Genomic DNA, 19,593 nt, shown 5'->3' on the forward strand with positions numbered 1-19,593 from the left:
GGCTGCTGCGGGGTGGGCGCCGGCGGGAGCACCCCCGCCCCCGGGGGCTGCGGGCGGGGCGTGAGGAGGAGGAGGAGGAGGAGGGGGCGCCGGGGGCAAGCGGCGGTAGGAGCCCGCGGGCTCTGCAGCCAGGGGCAGCCGGCCGAAGGCCTGGAGGGGAACGCAGCCTTGTTTTGTCCTGAGACAGAATCGGCGACGGAGGGGTGCGGAACTCGCCGAGCAGGTGGTGCGGAAAGCGGGCAGGGGCAGCCGTCGATGAGGAAGGGACCAGGGGCATTCAAGACAGCCTCGCCCAGGATCTTCAAACCATGGATGTTGGGATGGTTTGTCCTCCTACGTGCCAAGCTCCAAGGGACCAAGGTAACAAGTTTGGTCCCTAGAAGAAAAGCCCAGGAGGAACCTGACTAGGAACGTAAGGAGACGGCCAGACCCTCAGGGGGCAAATACGGCCATCTCCCCAACCAGTCATTGCTTTATCTACTGTCCTCCCACCTTCTCCCCTCCCAGTCCACAACCCGTTGTTGAAGGAAATCCATAGCAGGGTTTCCTTCAACGACACGCTAGGGATCATCCCACAGAGTATACCTGAAAAAAAAAATACATGACTGGAGCAGACCCTGGATTCAAATCAGAGAAGCCAGGAATCAGGCTTCAGGAAGATCAGCCAGGAAGATCATTGTCTAATGAACTGAAACATTTGGGTCGTCTCCTTTCTTTGAGTAACCAAGTCTTCGCTAAGTAGTTGCAACTGAAAGAGCAAAAATCTGTTTCACAGACTCCGGTAAGAGGGAATCATCTCTCCTTGTAAAGAAAACACAGGCTTAGAAACATCTGTCTTCAGATCTCCTTACAAGATAGGATACTGCCAAAATATTTTCAGATTATCACAAAAATGTTTCTGCAGATACGTCCAGAGGATGAATTTTGTTTGTTTTACAGTTAACACACTTGAACCCCCACCATCCTCCCAGCGCTGCAAGACCCACGAGGCTGTTCCTGCTGCCATGCAGTGGCCAGAACTGCCGAGGCCCCCAGCACTGTCTATACATCTGCTCGGTTTTGTCACCAGCTTCCTGCCTAACACAGCCAACATTCCTGCAGCCCAGTTTATCTTTCCCACTCTTTACAAAATATTCTTAATTATTCATATCCCATACTTTAAAAAGTCCATTTTAGGTTCTCCTATTTCCAGATATGTTAGCTTCTATTACTCTTAAGTACCTTACGGAAGTAAACTCATACCCCCTTGCTGGTCATTAACACCTTGCAGCTTTAACCATTTTTACCTTGTCTTTTTCAGCAGATAATACAGATTTCTGTATTATTTTAAAATTTTACAGCTACTTTCAGAAGAATATCACATTTGCATTTCCCTCAGTACATAATCTATTTTGAATTACATCAAGAAGATATGCCTATATAGAAAGAAGCAGGAACAACTTCTTCCACAGGTGCCTAACAAAAGTGGGGAAAAAAAAAGTTACAGGGCCGGAACTATGTATTAATTGGTTTTACTATGCTTGAGTTGCTATTGCTTTACTCTTGATTGGAACTTGATGTGCACATAGGAAGGAGCTTACTGTCCATGCAGTCTCTTGTTCAATGCCAGCTTGCTCTCCATCACATTACCCTGGGCATTCATACCAGTAACTACTCTGTAGCAGCCCCCCTAGTAATTAAAAATCAGTTCGAACCAAGTACTTTAAATCTCTCTTCCAGGTAATGTGGTCTCTTCCTAAGCCCCATTTTTTCAGAAGTAATTTCACAGTCATCAGATCCCAAGCATTCTTGAATAATTCATGGACTAGAGGGTAACAAATCTTTTTCATGAATATCTGTAACCTCCTACTAATAAATAATTAACTGTCTGCTCATTAACAGCACTAAAAATAAAAAAGCGTTGCAATTGGCAGCGTGAGATTTTTGTTAGTTTTTCACTGAGCCTCCTTGCAATACTTCAGGAATGCCAAGATTTGATACAACAAGTGTCACAATATTAAGAAAGACGAACTAATAACATGACCAATAAAATTTATTAAACATTATATTTACAACTATTTACATATCCTTCCATAGATTAATATTAAAATAGACAATATACAATTTAAGAAGTTTCATTCAAAGGCATTTTGTTGCAAAAAAATAGGCTCTATTACGAGACCACCATATAAGAGCAAAAGGTTTTGTTTTACACAAAAATATTTTCAGTATAGTAAGTCATAGGTATGGCATTACAACAGCAGACTAATATGAAATATGATTTTGCATATATCACAATTGTATCAGATATTGACATAAAGGAGTTAAGGGTTCTGTGAAGCATGCAATACAGTTCAGTTTCAATTCTTTTACAGTTAATGGTGATGAAACAAGCAGCTAAATCAAACACATGCCATACAAAAGAGACCTGCCAACCAGGAACACACTACACTTAATAAAAACTACAACTTTGGTCCAATAGAACATTAGACAAAAACAGTTTTACAGTTAAAATATCTATTTTTTTACAGTTTTGAACATTAATTACAAGTTTATTTACATTTGCACAATATGTATAAAATAAATTATTTAAAAATGAAGACAATATTACATCTTTTTCCAAAAAGAAAACTGTACAGTAATTTACAAAATATAATAAGAACAATAGACTATTTTCCTCCAAGTCTTATATTTTCTTCCACAGGCTTTCAAATAATTTTTCTGTGGGAGTTCAACTGTTACTGAAGTTTCATAATACAAAGCTTTATAGCATATTTTAAGTATTTGGTGGCTGTTTTAGTTATTAACAGCTTCCAGCGCTGTTAACTCACCATGTGTCGGCATCTTTTTCAGCAATAAGCTCTAAAGCTACAGACAATTTTAAAATACAGATAATGGCATTTATTAGGAAACTGACTTCAAAATTAGGATCCATCTTCTGTGTTTGAACAAGAGCCCATGCCACACTTTCTCTGAAGAACACCTGAATTATTGAGAAACATAGTATTCCACAGAATTAAGTGCTCTGTCTTCAAATAAAAATACCTTTGTGTATCACTGCAGCTCAGTCTCTACTTGTCTAAGAGAAAGGGTGAGCCAGAAGATGCTAATTGTCATATTGGTGTCAATTCAAAGTCATCATTAACATCAACAAGAGGAACATAAAACTCCTGAATGTCATAAATGCTGATTGATTTATAGGTAGCAGGATCAAGTTCTTGTAGTTTCAGCTGCCACTCCAGTCTCTGTACCGCATTTAAAGCCGCTGCTTCATGCTGCTGCCTCATCAAAAGGCACGTCTATTTTAGAATTGAAAAAGAAGTTATTTCAATATTGGAAAAATATCCCAGGGGCCTCTCTGGTGGAAATTAATTTCCCCACTATGCATTTAGAAATTTGCGGATTATTCCATTAAACTATGTAGCAACAAAGGTTAGTTTTTTCATACTGCTAGGCCCACCTTTGGTTGCCCTTAAAACCTCTACAATAGCCTATGATATTGCATAAAATCTTCATAGCGACATGAGAGGTTTGGGAATTTTTGAGTGGAAAGAGCAAGAAGTGTACCTTTAATTTGTCAAACTTATCATCAACGTCCTGTAACCATGACATAAACTGTCGCGCGTTGAATCGATCCCTCACTGATGTTTTGCTGTCATCAGCCTGCAAAAAAAATTTTATCCAAACTCTTCAGTTATTCGATGATTCAGTTTTAAACACACTTTAAAACATAAACCCTGCTTTGTGGGACTTTCCTAAACAATGCTTTAGATGGAAACAGAAACTCTTGAGTCAAAGCATCAAGGTGTATATGAGCATGTATGTTGACCACCACTTCCACTGTGAGCCAGCTGCTCACCGGAAATAAGTATTTTCAGATTCCCTCAAGCTCTTTACTGTACTCTATTTTTGAAATTTAGAGTAGGAGGCTTAAAGATTTATGCCTTAAAGTCTTAATCAGTACAAGGTAGATCCTTCCACAAAAATTGCTATCTCTTTAAACTTCAGAAACAAATTAAATTAGTATTCCCTTTGGAAAAGCAAAAACATCAATAAAGAAAAACCTAAGCAGCTTGACTTAACTGGCTACACAAGTACTCAAAAAGCAATAATAAAAAGATATTTTTACCATCGAAATCCCCAGAAGGAGATTAAAAAAAAAAAAGGGGAACAGACGTGATTTAATGTTCTGTTCAACAAAATAATTATTTTTTAAAAACCAAAAACTTTTTAATAAGAATCTGGACTGACACATCTGCCCATCATGAAAAACTAGATACTCTATAGATAGTTCTAAAGCCAGACTATTCCAATTTGACATTTAAATACATAAATACCACTACATAGAACAAGCTGCTCTTTTTTTTTTTTTAAAAAAAAAAAAACAAACAGACACTGTAGGAATTTGTATACTGTAGCAAGGGGCAAGAACAGGAAAAATCCTGCAATGACTGAAATCTCTAGAAAACAGCTAAGATTTCAAATATTAAGCACAACTGAACAAGATGGTTCTAGAAAGAGCTCTCAACAACACTGATCTTGTTTCCCTGAACTGTAGGCATTTAGGTGAGCTGTGAGCAGCTAACAGTCTGTTCATCAGAAACTTGTGCCTTTTTCCTCTCCCATCTTTAGTTTGGCCTGTTCGGACTGCAAAGAACAGTTCTCAAGGTCTGGCCAACATGTGCAGCCGTAAAGGCAAGCCTCCCAAGACCCAGACCTCCCATGAAAACAGTTCTAAGGTGGTCACTTTCCTGCAAAATAAACCCGATTTTTGCTTACAAAATCTTTCCCAGGTATTTTGCTCAAATACAAGAAAAATTTCATCAGAAATGCTTCTTCACTGTAGAACAGAATTAAAGAGTTGTGAGCAGGGTAACAGGGAAGTGGCAGAATGCATTACAAGAGAACGATTTCTTAAGCATCTACATTCTTCCCACAAAGCAAATTTAAATCAAAGTTTCAAGTTGGTAGTTTAAAACATCGATTTAAATAACAATACAAACTATATTTAATACTTTGCTGAACATTATGTGCAGTGTTACAATTTTCTAAAGAAAAATTACCACAGACTGAAACCAAACCTGCTGAGGTAGTGAGGGGGAAGGAGAGGCATTTTACTACTGCTATTGTTATTATACAGACGGTTAAGAAAGCTACAATACTTGAGAGGGGGAACCACAAAAACTTCTCCCCCCATAAAGATTCCTATTGTTTCACAGAATGCAAACAGAGGAAAAGCTTATTTAAAATACATTGTAAAATGTTAACTATAAAAATGCAGCTACATGCATAACTCAGATGTATCTCAAATTTCTAAATTTGGGCACAAAAAAAGCAAAGGACATTTTGAACTTCAGAACTAACAATGATGATACTTGGTCTGTTCACAGAGGAGAAAAATCTCATTTTCGCCCTATCAGTTAAATTTGCTAAGGAAATTATTATTTAAAAAATTGTTGGTACAAAGCTTAAAATGGGAGAATGATAACGGTCTCCATAAAGCCACTATCTCCTGCTGAATCACCTCATTATGCATAGCTCTAGTTCTTTAAAGATGGGGAAAAATGTATTAACAGACTGAGGACTAACACTGGAAGCTGTAATAATTCTAAAAGGGGCTCCAGGGCTAAAGTAGAATTCCACATATGTCTGAAATGTAGGTGTTTCATTTTAAAATGCCCAGTATCCAATGCATCAACACTTTTATTACATCTGTAACATCAAATCTCTTGCTTGCATTATGTGCTCCTCACAGTCACTAGAACAGGTTCTGAACACAGTTTCTATTGTTGTTGGTTAGCAGACCTGTTCACAAATTACTGATGCTGTGAAATTATAGAGATAGAGCTGCAGCAAACCTCTGAGCAGTTGTCTATGGAAGGCATGCAGGTTATAAAGCATACTGCTTATTTTATGTTTTACTCAGGAACTAAAGACCAACACTGAACTTGTGAATAACACAATGCACGTAAATAATTTGGAGCTTCTGGTGATTTTTTTAAAAAGTACAATTTAATGTGGCAGCACTCAACACTTCATTGTTGGTCACGTTTTTTATGGAAAGATTCTGATGACTGCCCTATATAGAGCGGAAAAATGTTATGTATCTCCACAAAACATTTCCAAATGAATCAGAATTCCAACCTATCTCATCACTTCACACACTACTGCATTCTGATTCCCCAGATTAATGGCAAAAATTATCTTCTATTCTGATAACTGATGTTGTTTGAGCTACTCTGAAAACATTCTGTTTATGAATGAAATTTGATTTAATAAAAACCAGCACACTAATGTTTTTTATTCTTCTCATAATTTCTGGAAGTGAAAGGAAACCAGACATGGCACAAACCAGAAAACCAGCACACGTACCCATATCCTCTTGTTATTGGTACACCCGAATGAAGCCTAATCAAATTAACAATCTATAATACGCAAAATCTTAATTCCACACAAATCAATGGCAATTTCAGCATGGAAATACAATTTTATTCAAACACTTCTTCTGAGTCAGGCTAGAAAGACCTTTTTATCTGAAATTCCACAATACTTTTATTTACCTGAGCATCCAGAGGCACATTATAAACCTCAGCATCCAGCAAAACAGTGCAGGCACTAAAGGGTAGTGTTTGATTAGCTAGTGTTCTTGCTGCTCGATAGTGAACACGTAGAACTTCTTGCTCGTTAGAAACAATAAGCTTTTCCTAATTGAATAAGATATTGACATATAAATACACATTGGGTAAGTTAAGTATTTCAGTTTGATTAATAAATCTGCATTAGTTTAAACATTTTTTTTTAGGGCTTAGACTTTTGAATAGCCTGAAATACGGGCTGGTGGAGGGGAGGGGTGGTTGGTTGTTCATCTAATCAAATGCAAAACTTCAATTTAAGGATGCAAAGATTGTTCCCTAAATGTCAGAACTGAAAACATCTCTCACCCCTCCTTCCCACTATTGGCTCAATGCCTTTCCCAGATTTTCCACTTAGTGCTGAGAGGAGCACAAAAGGTTTAGGCAACCTAAAAATAAAGAATATTCTTAAACCAGGGATATTTGCTTAATGTCTGTGAGAAACTGAGAAGTCAAGACTAACAGATGTAGCTCTAACATACTTTTAGACAGTTTTTGCAAGCAGAATGTTGTAAATATTATTGTAAATTTTAGTCTTAAAAGTCTTGTACCAATAGAGAGTTTACCCTTGCTTCAATTCTTTTAACTCAGTAACTTATGTCCTCAAGTCTATAACCACCACTAGATTTCAAAACTAGTCTGTGGAATTTCTTCCCACTCGCCAGTGCCCCTGGGAAAATTCTGGGCCACATCTTAGGGCAATTAACAGGAAAAAGCTGCTATCTTACTGACTTAAGTATCCTGCTAACTGTTGTCCAAACCGTTTGTTTGTAATTACAAGTTTCTGCAATTCATAAATTTGAATAGAAGGCGCATTGCTTCTAAAGCATTGTTAAATCAGGAAAATATATAGTCTATCCATTGAAAAAAAACAACACAAAACCCCTAAAGCTTAAAGTTGAGAAATAAAGAAATAAATTACTTTAGTCTTACCCTTTCAATACTGTGCTGTAAACGTAGTTTCATCCTTACAACCTCCTGTTGTTTAAATAGTTCCTTAAGTGGGTCTGACAGTGAGGGAGGTGGTGTAATCTGTGGAAAAAGTTTTAAGTACTCTAGTGAATACTCTAGTGAATATGTATTTAGCATATTTTAACATTGCCTGATGATTTGAGCATTTATTAAAAAGAAAAAACAAACAACAAAAAAACAACAACAAAAAAGCCCCAAACAACAAAAAACCCAAACAACAACAACCCCAACAACATCCCTCCCCGAAAAAAAAAAAATCATGTAACTTTAATCCATTTGCAACAAAAGGTTTTAAGATTCTTTACCAAAAAAGTAATACACCTGACTGAAATGGCATTTCAAACTGTTTAGTGCATTTAGCGTCAGTCACTGTGAGCATGTTACAGCTGTTCTTTAAAAGGGTTATATATTAGAAGATAGTAAAAATACAACTTGCTTTAAATTTTAAAGGCTCTTTAAAGCACAACTGTTCATTCTGAGAAGTTAAAAAATGCCAAGGCAAACAGAAGAGGAAAGTAAGAAAAAATTGAAAAAAAAAATAAATTACACAATATATCTCTACAGTGTCACTGGCATTTTATATGGCACAAAATGTAACCAACCATATTCCTAATCTTACAATGATGCAGAACACAGGCAAGCACAAAAAGTACACTAAAACCCCAGGCAGGGGCTTGGAAAAGTGTTTCCTCCTGTCAGTTATTGAATTAAGTTCTTTTAAAAGGTCACACCTATAACAAAACCAAACAAACAAAACCAACCAACCAACCAAATCAAATAGACTTGAGTGAGCTAACAACACTGTTATTAAATTTGCTGTACTCTAAACATTTTGTGGTTTTTAGTAAATTATAGCAAGCATCCAGTATTACTATCTTGAGTGATCTGTATGATAAACACTGAAAAGGCACCTGGAGCCCTCATGGCAACTACAGAAATCAGTTGTTTCTTGAGAACTAACTCATTTTAAACATCTTGGACTTTTAAGGCTCTATCCAAAGTTCACTTTTCTCTATGCAAGTTCTGTCTGACTGTTCTGTCTGACAGTTCAGCACAGTTTTTAACAGCTGCTAGATGTAAGAGCATTGATACTGCTTTGGAAAGAGACATCAAAACTAAATGAAATACTGCTTGCTACCACTGATACTTAGAAACCAGAGCTGAAATACATACCTACAGGTATTATAGTCTACCTTGTGCCTAACACAAATACACTGACATAAATAATCTATTCAATAATATGGATCTTGCCAACTGTCAAGAAATAACAAATACCTTATAAAAAGATGAACACATTGCGTTACTAGTGCCAATCTTGCATCTATACACTCCAGTAACAAAGTGATTTATCTACCAAAAATGATTCAGTCATTGTTATTTTGGAAAATTATTTCAGGACAATTTTTTCCCCAACTGGAAGCTAGCCAATGTCTTTGGAATTAAAGAACATACAACTAAATGCAGTGCATTCCTTACGTTATCGTTTGGTATAAAATTACATTCAACACCTTCACATTTCAAACTACTAAGCAAGACCTCTCAATGAAAACAGTTTGGGTCTCAAGCCAGCAAGTAACGTTTACGGCATATGCCTTTTTTGAATATATAAGTAATCAGCATTAAAAACAAACACACAACAAAAAGCAAAACCACAAAACACCTAATGGAATAATGTGTCTTAATCACAACGGATTTCAGCATGTTTAAGACGGAAACTTTGCAGTCAGGACACAGTACCATGGTGCTGTCAGTCTTTCAGTAAAATGTGGTAACACCAAGCTTTTAATTACTTTTACTAAGGCCGAAAAGATCTCTCAAAAATCTCAGTGCTTTTGCTAACAGAGAAGCACACAGCATAAGAAACAAGGCAAACACCCTGACTGTCAATACTCTGAGTTCATGCAGCTGAGTTATCCAGGAAGAAGGATTTAAGAGCAGGCGAGCATCCGTACCACCTGCTCCATCTCAGAGGTCACCGTCCCCCCGGAGCGCGCCCGTCGCGCCCCCGGGCGGCAGGGGGAGCCCTAGTGCCGCGGCCGCCGCCCGCGCCGCTCGGGACAGCCCCGCCGGGACCGGCGCTCCCGGCGGCAGCACCCGCGGCCTCCCAGGCACGGCGGGGCCCCGCTTATCCCTGCAGGAAATGCAGCGTGTTGTGAATCGTTTTGGGTGGAAAAGACCTTTAGGATTACCGAGTCCAGCCGTTACCCTGGCACTGCCAAGGCCACAACTAAACCATGCTCCTAAGCGCCACATCCACACGTCTTTGAATCCTTCCAGGGACGGTGACTCTATCGCTTCCCTGGGCAGCCTGTTACAGGGCCTGACAGCCCTTTCAGGTTAATACATTTTTCCTAATATCCAATCTAACTCCCTCAGCACATCTCCTCTTGTCCTGTAATTTGTTACTCGGCTGAAGAGACTGAGGCCCACCTCACTACATCCTCCCTTCAGGTGGTCGCAGGCAGCTGATAAGGTCTCTCCCCTCACCCACGTTTTCTCCAGACTGAACAATCCCCGTTCCCTCAGATGCTCCTTGTGAGACTTCTTCTCCAGACCCTTCACCTTCTTGTAAGTGGGGGCTCAAAACTGAGCACAGTGTTCAAGGTGCAGCCTCACGGGTGCCAAGTACAGGGAGGGAGACAATCACCTCCCTACTCCTGGCCACACTGCTTCTGATACTAGCCAGGATGTTGTTTGCCTTCTCAGCCACCTAAGCATGCTGCTCACTAGATCCTCTGTAATTTACGAAATTAGCAATTTTTTTCCTCGGGAAGAGTGAGTCTTAGATCCTTAAAGCCTGCAAACAGGATTTGAGCAGCTTCACTCCACCTGCTGGAAAACCCTGCCTCTGAACCAGTGATGGATTTGGACTATGGAAGGAAGCCACCTGGTCTCAAAGGAAACAAGTTAAAGGCTTCAAGGCAACAAGAAGAGGAGCATTTCAAGGAGTGGGTTAGTAAAGGGACCACAAATCATAGGGAAAATATGAATACAGATGCTGGACCTGCAAGGACAGAGCATGAAACCGAATGCCACAAGGAAAAGGTGACCTCAGTTTCTTGTATAAACAAAGTAAGTTTGGTAAATACTTAGGGGCCCAGATTCCATACAGAAGAGAGGGAAACAAAGGTGTCCTGCCTTCCCAAGTGTTCTCCAATCCATCTGAGAAACTACCCAAAAGCTAGACAAAGCTCATTAACCGTTCACCTCTTTGCTCTGCTTCACTGCAAGGCAGCCATCTGAGCAGGTTTGTCGGGTAACAGCTAAGGTTCAAGACATACCCTCACTATCTCCAACACATGCAGATCAATTAAGAAAGTTTCTTGCATCCTTCATAACAACTACAAGAACACCAACTCTTCACTCTATAAACATTAAAACTTCATTTGTGCCTGTTACAAAAACTGTTACACATACACCTACACAAAATTTCCACAATTTTCACAAATCCCTATCTATCTTGCCTCACCCATGCCATCCAAATCCATTGGGCTACACAATTGCTGTAATATTTAATGCATTTACAAAGCAAGTTTCTGGTAACACCACTAAAATAACCTTTTACCACTTAAGTTTCTACAGCAGTGCCAGAGTGACTGGATATGATCCCTTTTTCTAGAAACACATCTGCTAGACAGCCAGTGGAAGCTGGAAATGCATATTCCTGATATCTCTTCTCAGGAGGCAGTACAGATAAAGATGACTGAACCTCAAAGAATTTTCTGATGTAGCAATCTGAAAGGCAACATAGCTAAGCACAATAGAAATTTACTCCAAAGATTCATATTTGTTTCCTTCTGGTTTGAAATGACCTGATATCTCTTATGCTTTGTGTTTGCATTGGTGAGAGGGAAGCCACAATTCATATGTGACTATCCTTACAGCCTTAGATGACATGGGTCATAAATGACAGCATATAAACAAGGCTGTGGAAATCAAACTTCAGTACACCATCTCCTGCTTCCCACCTACAGGATGTTTGAAGTTCATCAGATAAACTATAGTGCATCTTAAAATTCCAGTGCAGAGAACAGCATGTTACACAAACTATTCCGAGCCTCAGTGTCAGAGCTAAATATATTGTCTTCATGTAGACCATCACAGTGATAGCCTAAAATACAGGAACAATTTAAGAAAAAGTATCTACTTTCCCATAGCCTGTGTAGATTAATGAGGCAAAAATCAAGTTATCAGAAACTCATTAAAGAACCATCAAAGGAAAAGTTTCAAAATAAATTCCAATAAAAAGGTAATTTTACAGTTGCATATTAAATTACACATTGTATGCATAACAACACATACATGTTATTAATATTCTACAACTTGCACAGCCCTTATTTTCACATTATTTGACCACGTGTACAATAACCTAACACTAATTTCTGAGCATGAAATGATCTCTAGTTTAGCAATACTCATTTTGATGGTATTTAATGGGAATTATGATGATTATGATTTTTAATCATGAAAACCTAAAATTATTACACTGTATACACGAGCAAGCTTGGCAGAGAAGCTAAATCTAAACCACTAGTAATTTTTAATAGTAACTTTTTTTCTGGAAAGAACCATGAGAAATTCTATCAGAATTGTGTATTTACACAAACGATGGGAATTAAAGCATTTAGCTGCACTGTAGATGATTTTTCAGACAAAACTAAAAAGCTTAAAATATCTCCCTCTTTAGATTAAAACTCACGCTGCTTTTTTACACTTTAGTCCTAATGGAATTAAACACCAATTTCCAATAATTAATTTTGGCTTCTCAACATTTTTTTTTCTGCCCTTTTCCTCCTAACAGCCTGGAATAAAAAACTCCACCTGTTCTTTCTACAGCTGTTGAAGATTAACAATGCCATGAAAGCACATACAAAACAATTACGTTTAAACATCAGTATCACCAGAACATGTATATGCAAGGAAGTGACCCAGAAATCTAAAAGAGATAAAAATCAATAACTGTAATACTTCAACTACATATTAACATTTCAATCAACTTTTTAAAGAGGTTAGAAGCCATGAGAACAGGGAGCTCGCATTAATCTCTGATATTTTCTGAACTGAATTTAGTCAGAACTTGCACTACCTCTCTCCCTAAATTTCTTTTCATGAACTGCAGAGTCCCTGTTACACACAGCAAGAGAGACAGAAAGGAAGTTATGAGGCAATGCTTCAATACCAAGGTCAAGAGCCCTCCCTTTATTACACTGCCTACACACACTGCCATTTATGACAGGGTAACAAATTATACTGCCCAGGTAGAAGATGAACCATGGAAAAATATATGCCATACTTTTCCACTTTCTGCTTACCCCAAACTAAACTCTGAAGTGTGATTCCAAAGCAGTAAGTTGTAGCTTGGAAACAGTATATACTTGACTAGGAGCTGCTATAAAATAAGTAATTCTCTGCTTCTGGTGATAAAGATACATCACAGAAGCTGCAACAGTGACTAAGGAGGATTTCTAGACTGGGGAAGGCTGACAGCAAAGATCACCATACATTCTAGTTCATTTACAGACCAAGTGAAAGGGTTCTCTTATCCACATCTTTACTCAGACTATAACAGAACTACTAATTTCACAGAACTCTGGTCACCATCAAAAAAGAGATAATTTACTTAACATGAGAGGATACAGGTATTAATTCTCTTGGGCAGACATAGCAGGCATAGTGGAAAAATGAGACAAAACACTTGATACAGGGTTTATCACCACCTCTGGAATGAAGCAAACATTTTTAAATTTACTTTTTATACATTGAATCTGTGTTCATTGCCCAAGACTCATCAACTCTAGTGAAAAAAGCTAAGGGAACATCACAAGCAGGGCCAAGTTATTTCAAATGAGCTGACATAATAACTAGTCCATTCAGAAATACAGAGGTCAGCAGTGACCCATGTTACCATGACACCTCGAGGGGCACCTCCACAGCAAACAGTACTACTGACTGAACTGCAGCCAATTATGTTCTGCATTGCACAGACCTCTTTCACTGCTGTCATCAGGAATATGCCTGTGGCTGAACTATGGAAAGCTTAGAGCCGAACAACTGTCCCTGAACTATGGGATGTTCTTCAGTGAAACGGATAATAACTTCAAGTTATTAAATAAAATTTGTAACACTTTAACTTGATGGATTACAAAAGCCAGGACACAGCATATTACATCTGCTGCTCTTGAGAGTACTAAGGACAAACTGAGATAGCTAGCAGACACTCTCCTGCTTAAAACCTTTGGTGAGGGACTTACTATTTTGAAGCACTGCACATCCACCTTCTCTCTAAAGGAGACAGCCTTGAATAGTTAGTTTTAATCAAATTATTGCCAACAGAAATTCAGACAAGCTGTCAAAAGCTGACTTCACTTTTGAAAGGGTAGATTTTACAGTAGTAAATACTTTGAAATACAGTAATTGTGTGTGTGCCTTTTACTGGTGTCATACATGATGGTTTATCTTGTAATGACTGTGAAGCCAGTGTTTATACTTCCACCGAATGGGGATTTTAAATGTGACATTACTAGGCAACAGCAATTTGTTGTGTTTTCAGCATACGTAAGAGAGAATCAAGTTAGGAAGAATATTAAAGTCACAAAAATAAAACAGAACATGTCTTTCATTGTACTGCATATTTAAAGACCATGTTACTTACAGTTGGGATGCATATCTTGCTCAAGGGATTGCCATCCAGAAGGTATGAGCCATTGAAGGTCACATACTCATCATAATATTGAGGTGCCTGAGGAATAACACTGCACAGTAATTTACGCTTCTCTTCTATTTTTTTTCTTATGTGCAAGTATTCAAAATATGGGTTTGCTCTCTCTGAACTGTATGGCTGAATCTCTTCAAGTTTCAGAGAATCAACAATGGCTGCCAGTGACTGCTGGGTTTTCTCCTTCGCTTGCAGTAAAGAAGGGTTCACTTGCACAGGCTGAGGCACACGCGACACCTTTCTTTTACGTGGATGATGTATCTGAGCATCATCCTCTTCAGTTAACCTAATCTTGGCTTTCATAGATGCTGATGATTCAGACTCCTTTTCTGCTGTCTGCGTGCAGCCAACAGGATTCAGCTTACCCTGGTTAGCAAGTATATTTGCTCTGTTCCTCGTAATTCTTTGAGGTACTTCTTGCTGTTCCACTTTCTGATCCTCAGCAATTTCTTCTTCTAGTTTAAATATCTGGCTGTATTTATGCACCTCTTCCTGCGTAATCTGTTGTGAACTGCTTTCCAAATTAGATAAAGAGGAGTATTGTGGTGGATCATCTGTCAACATGTTTTCTCTGTCTGCAGCAGAGGGGTTTTTATTAGCTGATTCATTCATAATTCCCTTTGACATTCCTGAACTTAGTTCACAGAGATCAACGTTGGCTTTACTATCAACATGTATTGAAACCAACTTTTCTTGTTGGGCTCTTTCATTTCTAACGTCTGAAGCATCTGCTGTGTTACTATCCACTTCACTCTGACCATTCTTACAAAGAAGTTTATTGAATGTGTATAAATTTAGATTTAATTGTGAACTGCTATCACTTTCAGGAGTATCTTTTTCTAATGGTACTATAGGTAAATCATTCACCCTTTCATAGTTCTGTGAAATGTCCTTTGTAGAGGTCTCAGAATATGCAGCAATGGGTGCATCAGCCTTCTTCATATTTGAAGAGAAAACAGCATTTTCCAGCTCTCTGGTACTAGTAGCATCTGTATCCAAAGTAGAAGTTGTAGTTTGAATTAGATTTTGTTGTTGTACAAATGATGAATCTTGACTGCTAATGCCTAGTAAAGAAATGTGTTTAGACATATCTGGGAGTGGCTGGACAGGTAAAGAAGAAGGCGACTGTGAAGGCAAAACCAATGCAGATTCTTGAGAACTGGAACTTCCCTTAATTTCAGCATACTGAGGCAAAAATTCAGATACTTGTTGCTCTTTTAATGTCCTGTTTTCAGAATTATGCATTGCTATAACACTGTTAGTATCTTGCTCTGACACACCATAACCTGAGCTGTTAAACTCATTGTTTAATGATTTAAGTCTGTCAAAAGGCACATTCCACGGTTTGGTTTGCTGAGTCACACCACTTTGACCACATGGCTCTAAATGTATGTTATAGTCTTCTGAAGGGCTCATCTGAGCAGTATTTTTAACAGCACTTGTACCCATTGTTGCCTGTTTGTCGCTAGCAGCTCCAGTCAGAGTAGGTGTGAAGTTTGACTGTAAACCAGGCATACTACTTTGAAAATCTCTTTCAAGCACGCTACACGGTAGTTCTGGTTTAGGAGAAGTGCTAGTGTAAGTCTGAACCGACAGCAAAGCATTCTGCTTACTTTCTTCCGCTACTTGAGGCAGTTTGCTGTGTTCAGAAACAGCAGCAGACATGCTGCATCTTCGAACTTCCACAACAGGTCTACACTCATTTAAAACCAGTTTAACATCTTCAACAGATGCTGATCTGATGTATGCTGATGGAGGCCTGTTTGCAAAAGGTGGCTTCATGCGATCTGGCAACTTGGAAAGACTATCAGTTTCTTTTTCAAGAAGGGCTGGTGATTTGGTACTTGCCAAAAACAATGATTGTGAAAGAGACATCTGGGAGTCAGAGCCTTCTAGCATAAAGTCTGAGTCATATTCAACTGCAGGCCTTGGAGTAGTTACTGCCGTATGGCAAGAATCCTCGGAGCTTGCAACTGAAACCATGGACACTGATCTGGAGCTCAGACCTGTCTTCTCACTTTCGGGTTTGGGGGATCTATTTAAATTATCTAAAACCAAAGAAGGCTTTGTAACATTGACACTTCTTGTATCTACTGATTGTGATCTATTACTTGTAGCATCTTTCTGCTGTTTTTCCTTCATGCAAACATCGGGCAAGTCGGAGCTCTTTGAACGAATCAGTTCTTTGCTTTTTACTTCAGATAATGAGTGTTGAGGTTTTTCTTTCATCTTGTTAAGTTCTAAACAAGTGCGGTTTCTTAAACGTTCTTTCTCTTTCTGTTTTATTTTTTCTTTATGTTTTCTGTGCCACTGCTCTATTTCCAGATCTTTAAGGCTGAGCATTCTTTCAAAACTAGTTTGCATTAAATCATCGTTGACTAATCTTTTTTCTTTAGGCCGAGCATCCTTCGGTGCAGGAGCTGGTTTAGGTTTCAGTTTCTCATGTTCAAGCTTCAGTTTAAGTAAACTACTTTGATGCAGTTTATCTTTATGCTTGTCTCTCTCTTTGTATCGGTCTATATCTTTATCTTTTTTATCTTTCTCTCTACCATCTGGAGTTCTCAACAAATCATCTTTTGTTTTTTCTTTCAAAGATGACAGTTTGTCATGCACCGTTTTATTACTTTCTGTAATACTGAATTTCCTTTCCTCCTGCATGTGCTTTGAGTTTGCTATTGTTGAGGTGTCCTTGTCTTTGGATTTGTCTTTTTTTTCAAGTTCCTTTTCTTTAGTTCTGCTTTTTTCTGATTTCGTATATTCAGATTCTTTTTCAGACTGTTTGGCTTTTCTTTCAGTACTGTGCTTTTCTTTGCCTTCAGCCCAGTGTCTGTCTTTATCAGCCTTTTCTTTATCGTGCTTCTTATCAGTTCTTTCTTTATTTCTTTCTTTGTCATCAAGTTTTTTAAGCGCACCTGTGCTTTTTATTTTATCATTTTCCTTATGGCATTTTTCTGCTTGCTGGAAATTTGGCTTGTCCTTTACTTTCTCTGTATTTTCAATTACTTCTGCTTTTTCTTTCTCTTTCTCTGTCTTGTATTCATGTTTTACCTTTTTCTCTTTTTCTCCACTTTTTTTTTCTATCTTGTCAACATCTTTTTCTTTGGCTGAGGTTCGCCTTTCAGCCTTTTCTTTATTTTCCCTTAAATTCTTTTCTTGCTTTTCATTATCTGTTTCTTTTTCTATTAAATGCATGCTGGCTGCCTCATCTTTAACACCAAAGAACAACTCAATTTCTTTATCTGCTAGAATAATTTCTTTTTCTTCTTTCGGATCTTTTGTTTTTTCATCCTTGAGAAACTTCTCATTTTCTTTTTTGTTCTTCTCTTTCTCTCTCTCCTCTTTAGCATTTCTCTCTTTCTGGAACTGTCTCTCCTTAACTAACTTATCTTCTTTTGCTATAGCTTTTTCTAGTTTTGATTTTCTGTCTGAAGAAAGAGATTCATGTTCTGTGTTTAACAATGTATCTTCATTTTCATCACTTTTGAAAAAGTTCTCTTTCCAAAATTCTCTGTCAAACTCAATACTTCTTTGAACCTCTTTAACATGTTTATGCTTTTCCTTTTCCCCATCCTGTTCCTTTTTGTGCCTGTCTTTTTCTCTTTCTTTGTGCCTTACTTTATGCTTTTTAAGTGTTTTACCTTCCTTGTCAATCTTTCTCAGAGTATACTCTGAATTCTCAAACACTGAGCTGTTCTCTTCCTCTTTAATTTTAGGACTAGATTTTTCACCAAATTCTAAGTGAAAATCTTTCTGATGGTGCTTGCTTTTTTCTTTGTGCTTGCAAGATTTACCACTGGAACTTTCTACTAGATACTCAGAATCAGTGTTGTGATCATACCGAGCTACTTCAGATTGCACTGTTATTTCAGAACCTCCTGGTGATAAGCAAGTTTTGGTGTTTTCTTGCTTTAATGGTGTTGACTGCTTTTCACTTAATCCACAGGAATGCTTTGGAGATTTGCCAGCAGTGATATGAAACAGATGTAAAGAAGAATCTTCTTTTGGAGTGAAAGACTTCTTAAAGGTTTCTTCCTCTCTAGTTTTATCTAAAGAATCTAACCCAGAAGTAGCTATATTTGTTACTCTAGCATTTTCTTTCTCTTGCTTTAGTTCCTGATTCTCTTTATTTTTGCTCTGATTTTTTACTTTTTTTTTAACTTTGCCTTTTTGCTTGTGCTCATTTGTAACCATATATTCTCTTTTCACTCTTACATCAGAATTTGATGTCTCTGAAATAGAGCAAGGAGAGACTATCTTCTTGTCCTGAAGTTTTTCTTCATCTGAACTTTCAGAACTTGAATACAGCACCCTAGATGGCTTCTGCTTTTTGCTTTTAAATGGTTTTGAGAATACAACTTTCTCTTGTTTCACAAATAAGCTGTTCTTTTCAACTTCAGTCTCATCCTCTTTCCTTAGGTCTTTTCTAAGAATATGTCTGTCATCAATCATCTTTTTCATTTCATCTTCATCATCATCTTTAAACTCATACTCATCAAGAGCAGATGGAAGTGGTGCCTTACTAGGGACCATTTGTTTGCTGTCCTTTTCTGCTTCTGAATCAACATTCCCCTCTACACTGGAAGGATTTACGGATTGAGGTTCTTCAGATTCTAGAGTAAGAAAACAAAATATTAGTTAAACACTGAAGGGACATTCATCACACATTAGCTCAGGAGAAAATAGTTCCGTTCAGTAGTCATCCTGCTTTACAAATGAAAGAAAAAAACCACTCAAGACAATAAACCTCGTCACTAGAATTAAGCTTTTTAAGAGAAAACAAAAGGTTGTGAAGACAAAGTGCTACCCACACTTTATAGCTGTCACTCAGGTATGTAAAAAATAGTAATTAGCATTTATATCCCAATCTAATAAAAGCAATGCATTTTTAATTTTGTAAACCTCATCTACTGCGCATAATTCCTGCATAACCTGACTCTCAAGGACATCTTATTGTGACAACTAATTCCTCTAGGAATTCATCAGCTCTCATGCTCTCTAACAACTAAGCTACATCCCTCCCTGTGAACTATTTTGTCATGTAGAACTGATCGTGTAAGAAATTCCCTCATGAATCTTCATGCACCTGACATGGACAGCCTAAAGTAGACTATGCTGTAATTCACTGCAATTGGTCTCTTCCCACAAGAAGACATCTCAGAGGCCACTCATAATAAATATGGTATTTTTCTCTGTATCTTTCTTTGGGAAAACCACCATTCGAGGGCAGGGTTGAAAAGGGGAAAGATCTTATTAAAGAGGGGGAGAGAGGGGGAGGGAGTCAGAATTAACACTTCA

The 19,593-nt window shown here is 38.1% G+C and overlaps 1 protein-coding gene across 1 annotated transcript in view; it reads right to left on the reverse strand.

Annotated features, from left to right (window-relative positions):
- Nucleotides 1-2,014: 2,014 nt before the first annotated feature.
- The window catches only part of ANKRD12 (ankyrin repeat domain 12), a 64,739-nt gene continuing 47,160 nt past the window's right edge, over nt 2,015-19,593 (reverse strand). Inside the window, exons 8-12 of the mRNA XM_051609552.1 lie at nt 14,236-18,908; nt 7,545-7,643; nt 6,540-6,683; nt 3,547-3,642; nt 2,015-3,278 (exon numbers count right to left, since the gene is read on the reverse strand). Coding sequence (XP_051465512.1) covers nt 3,093-3,278; nt 3,547-3,642; nt 6,540-6,683; nt 7,545-7,643; nt 14,236-18,908 — 5,198 coding nt within the window. The 3' untranslated portion in view covers nt 2,015-3,092. The remainder of the gene's footprint in view (nt 3,279-3,546; nt 3,643-6,539; nt 6,684-7,544; nt 7,644-14,235; nt 18,909-19,593) is intronic.

The sequence above is a fragment of the Apus apus genome, chromosome 2 (genome assembly GCF_020740795.1).
Source record: "Apus apus isolate bApuApu2 chromosome 2, bApuApu2.pri.cur, whole genome shotgun sequence".
NCBI lineage: Eukaryota > Metazoa > Chordata > Aves > Apodiformes > Apodidae > Apus > Apus apus.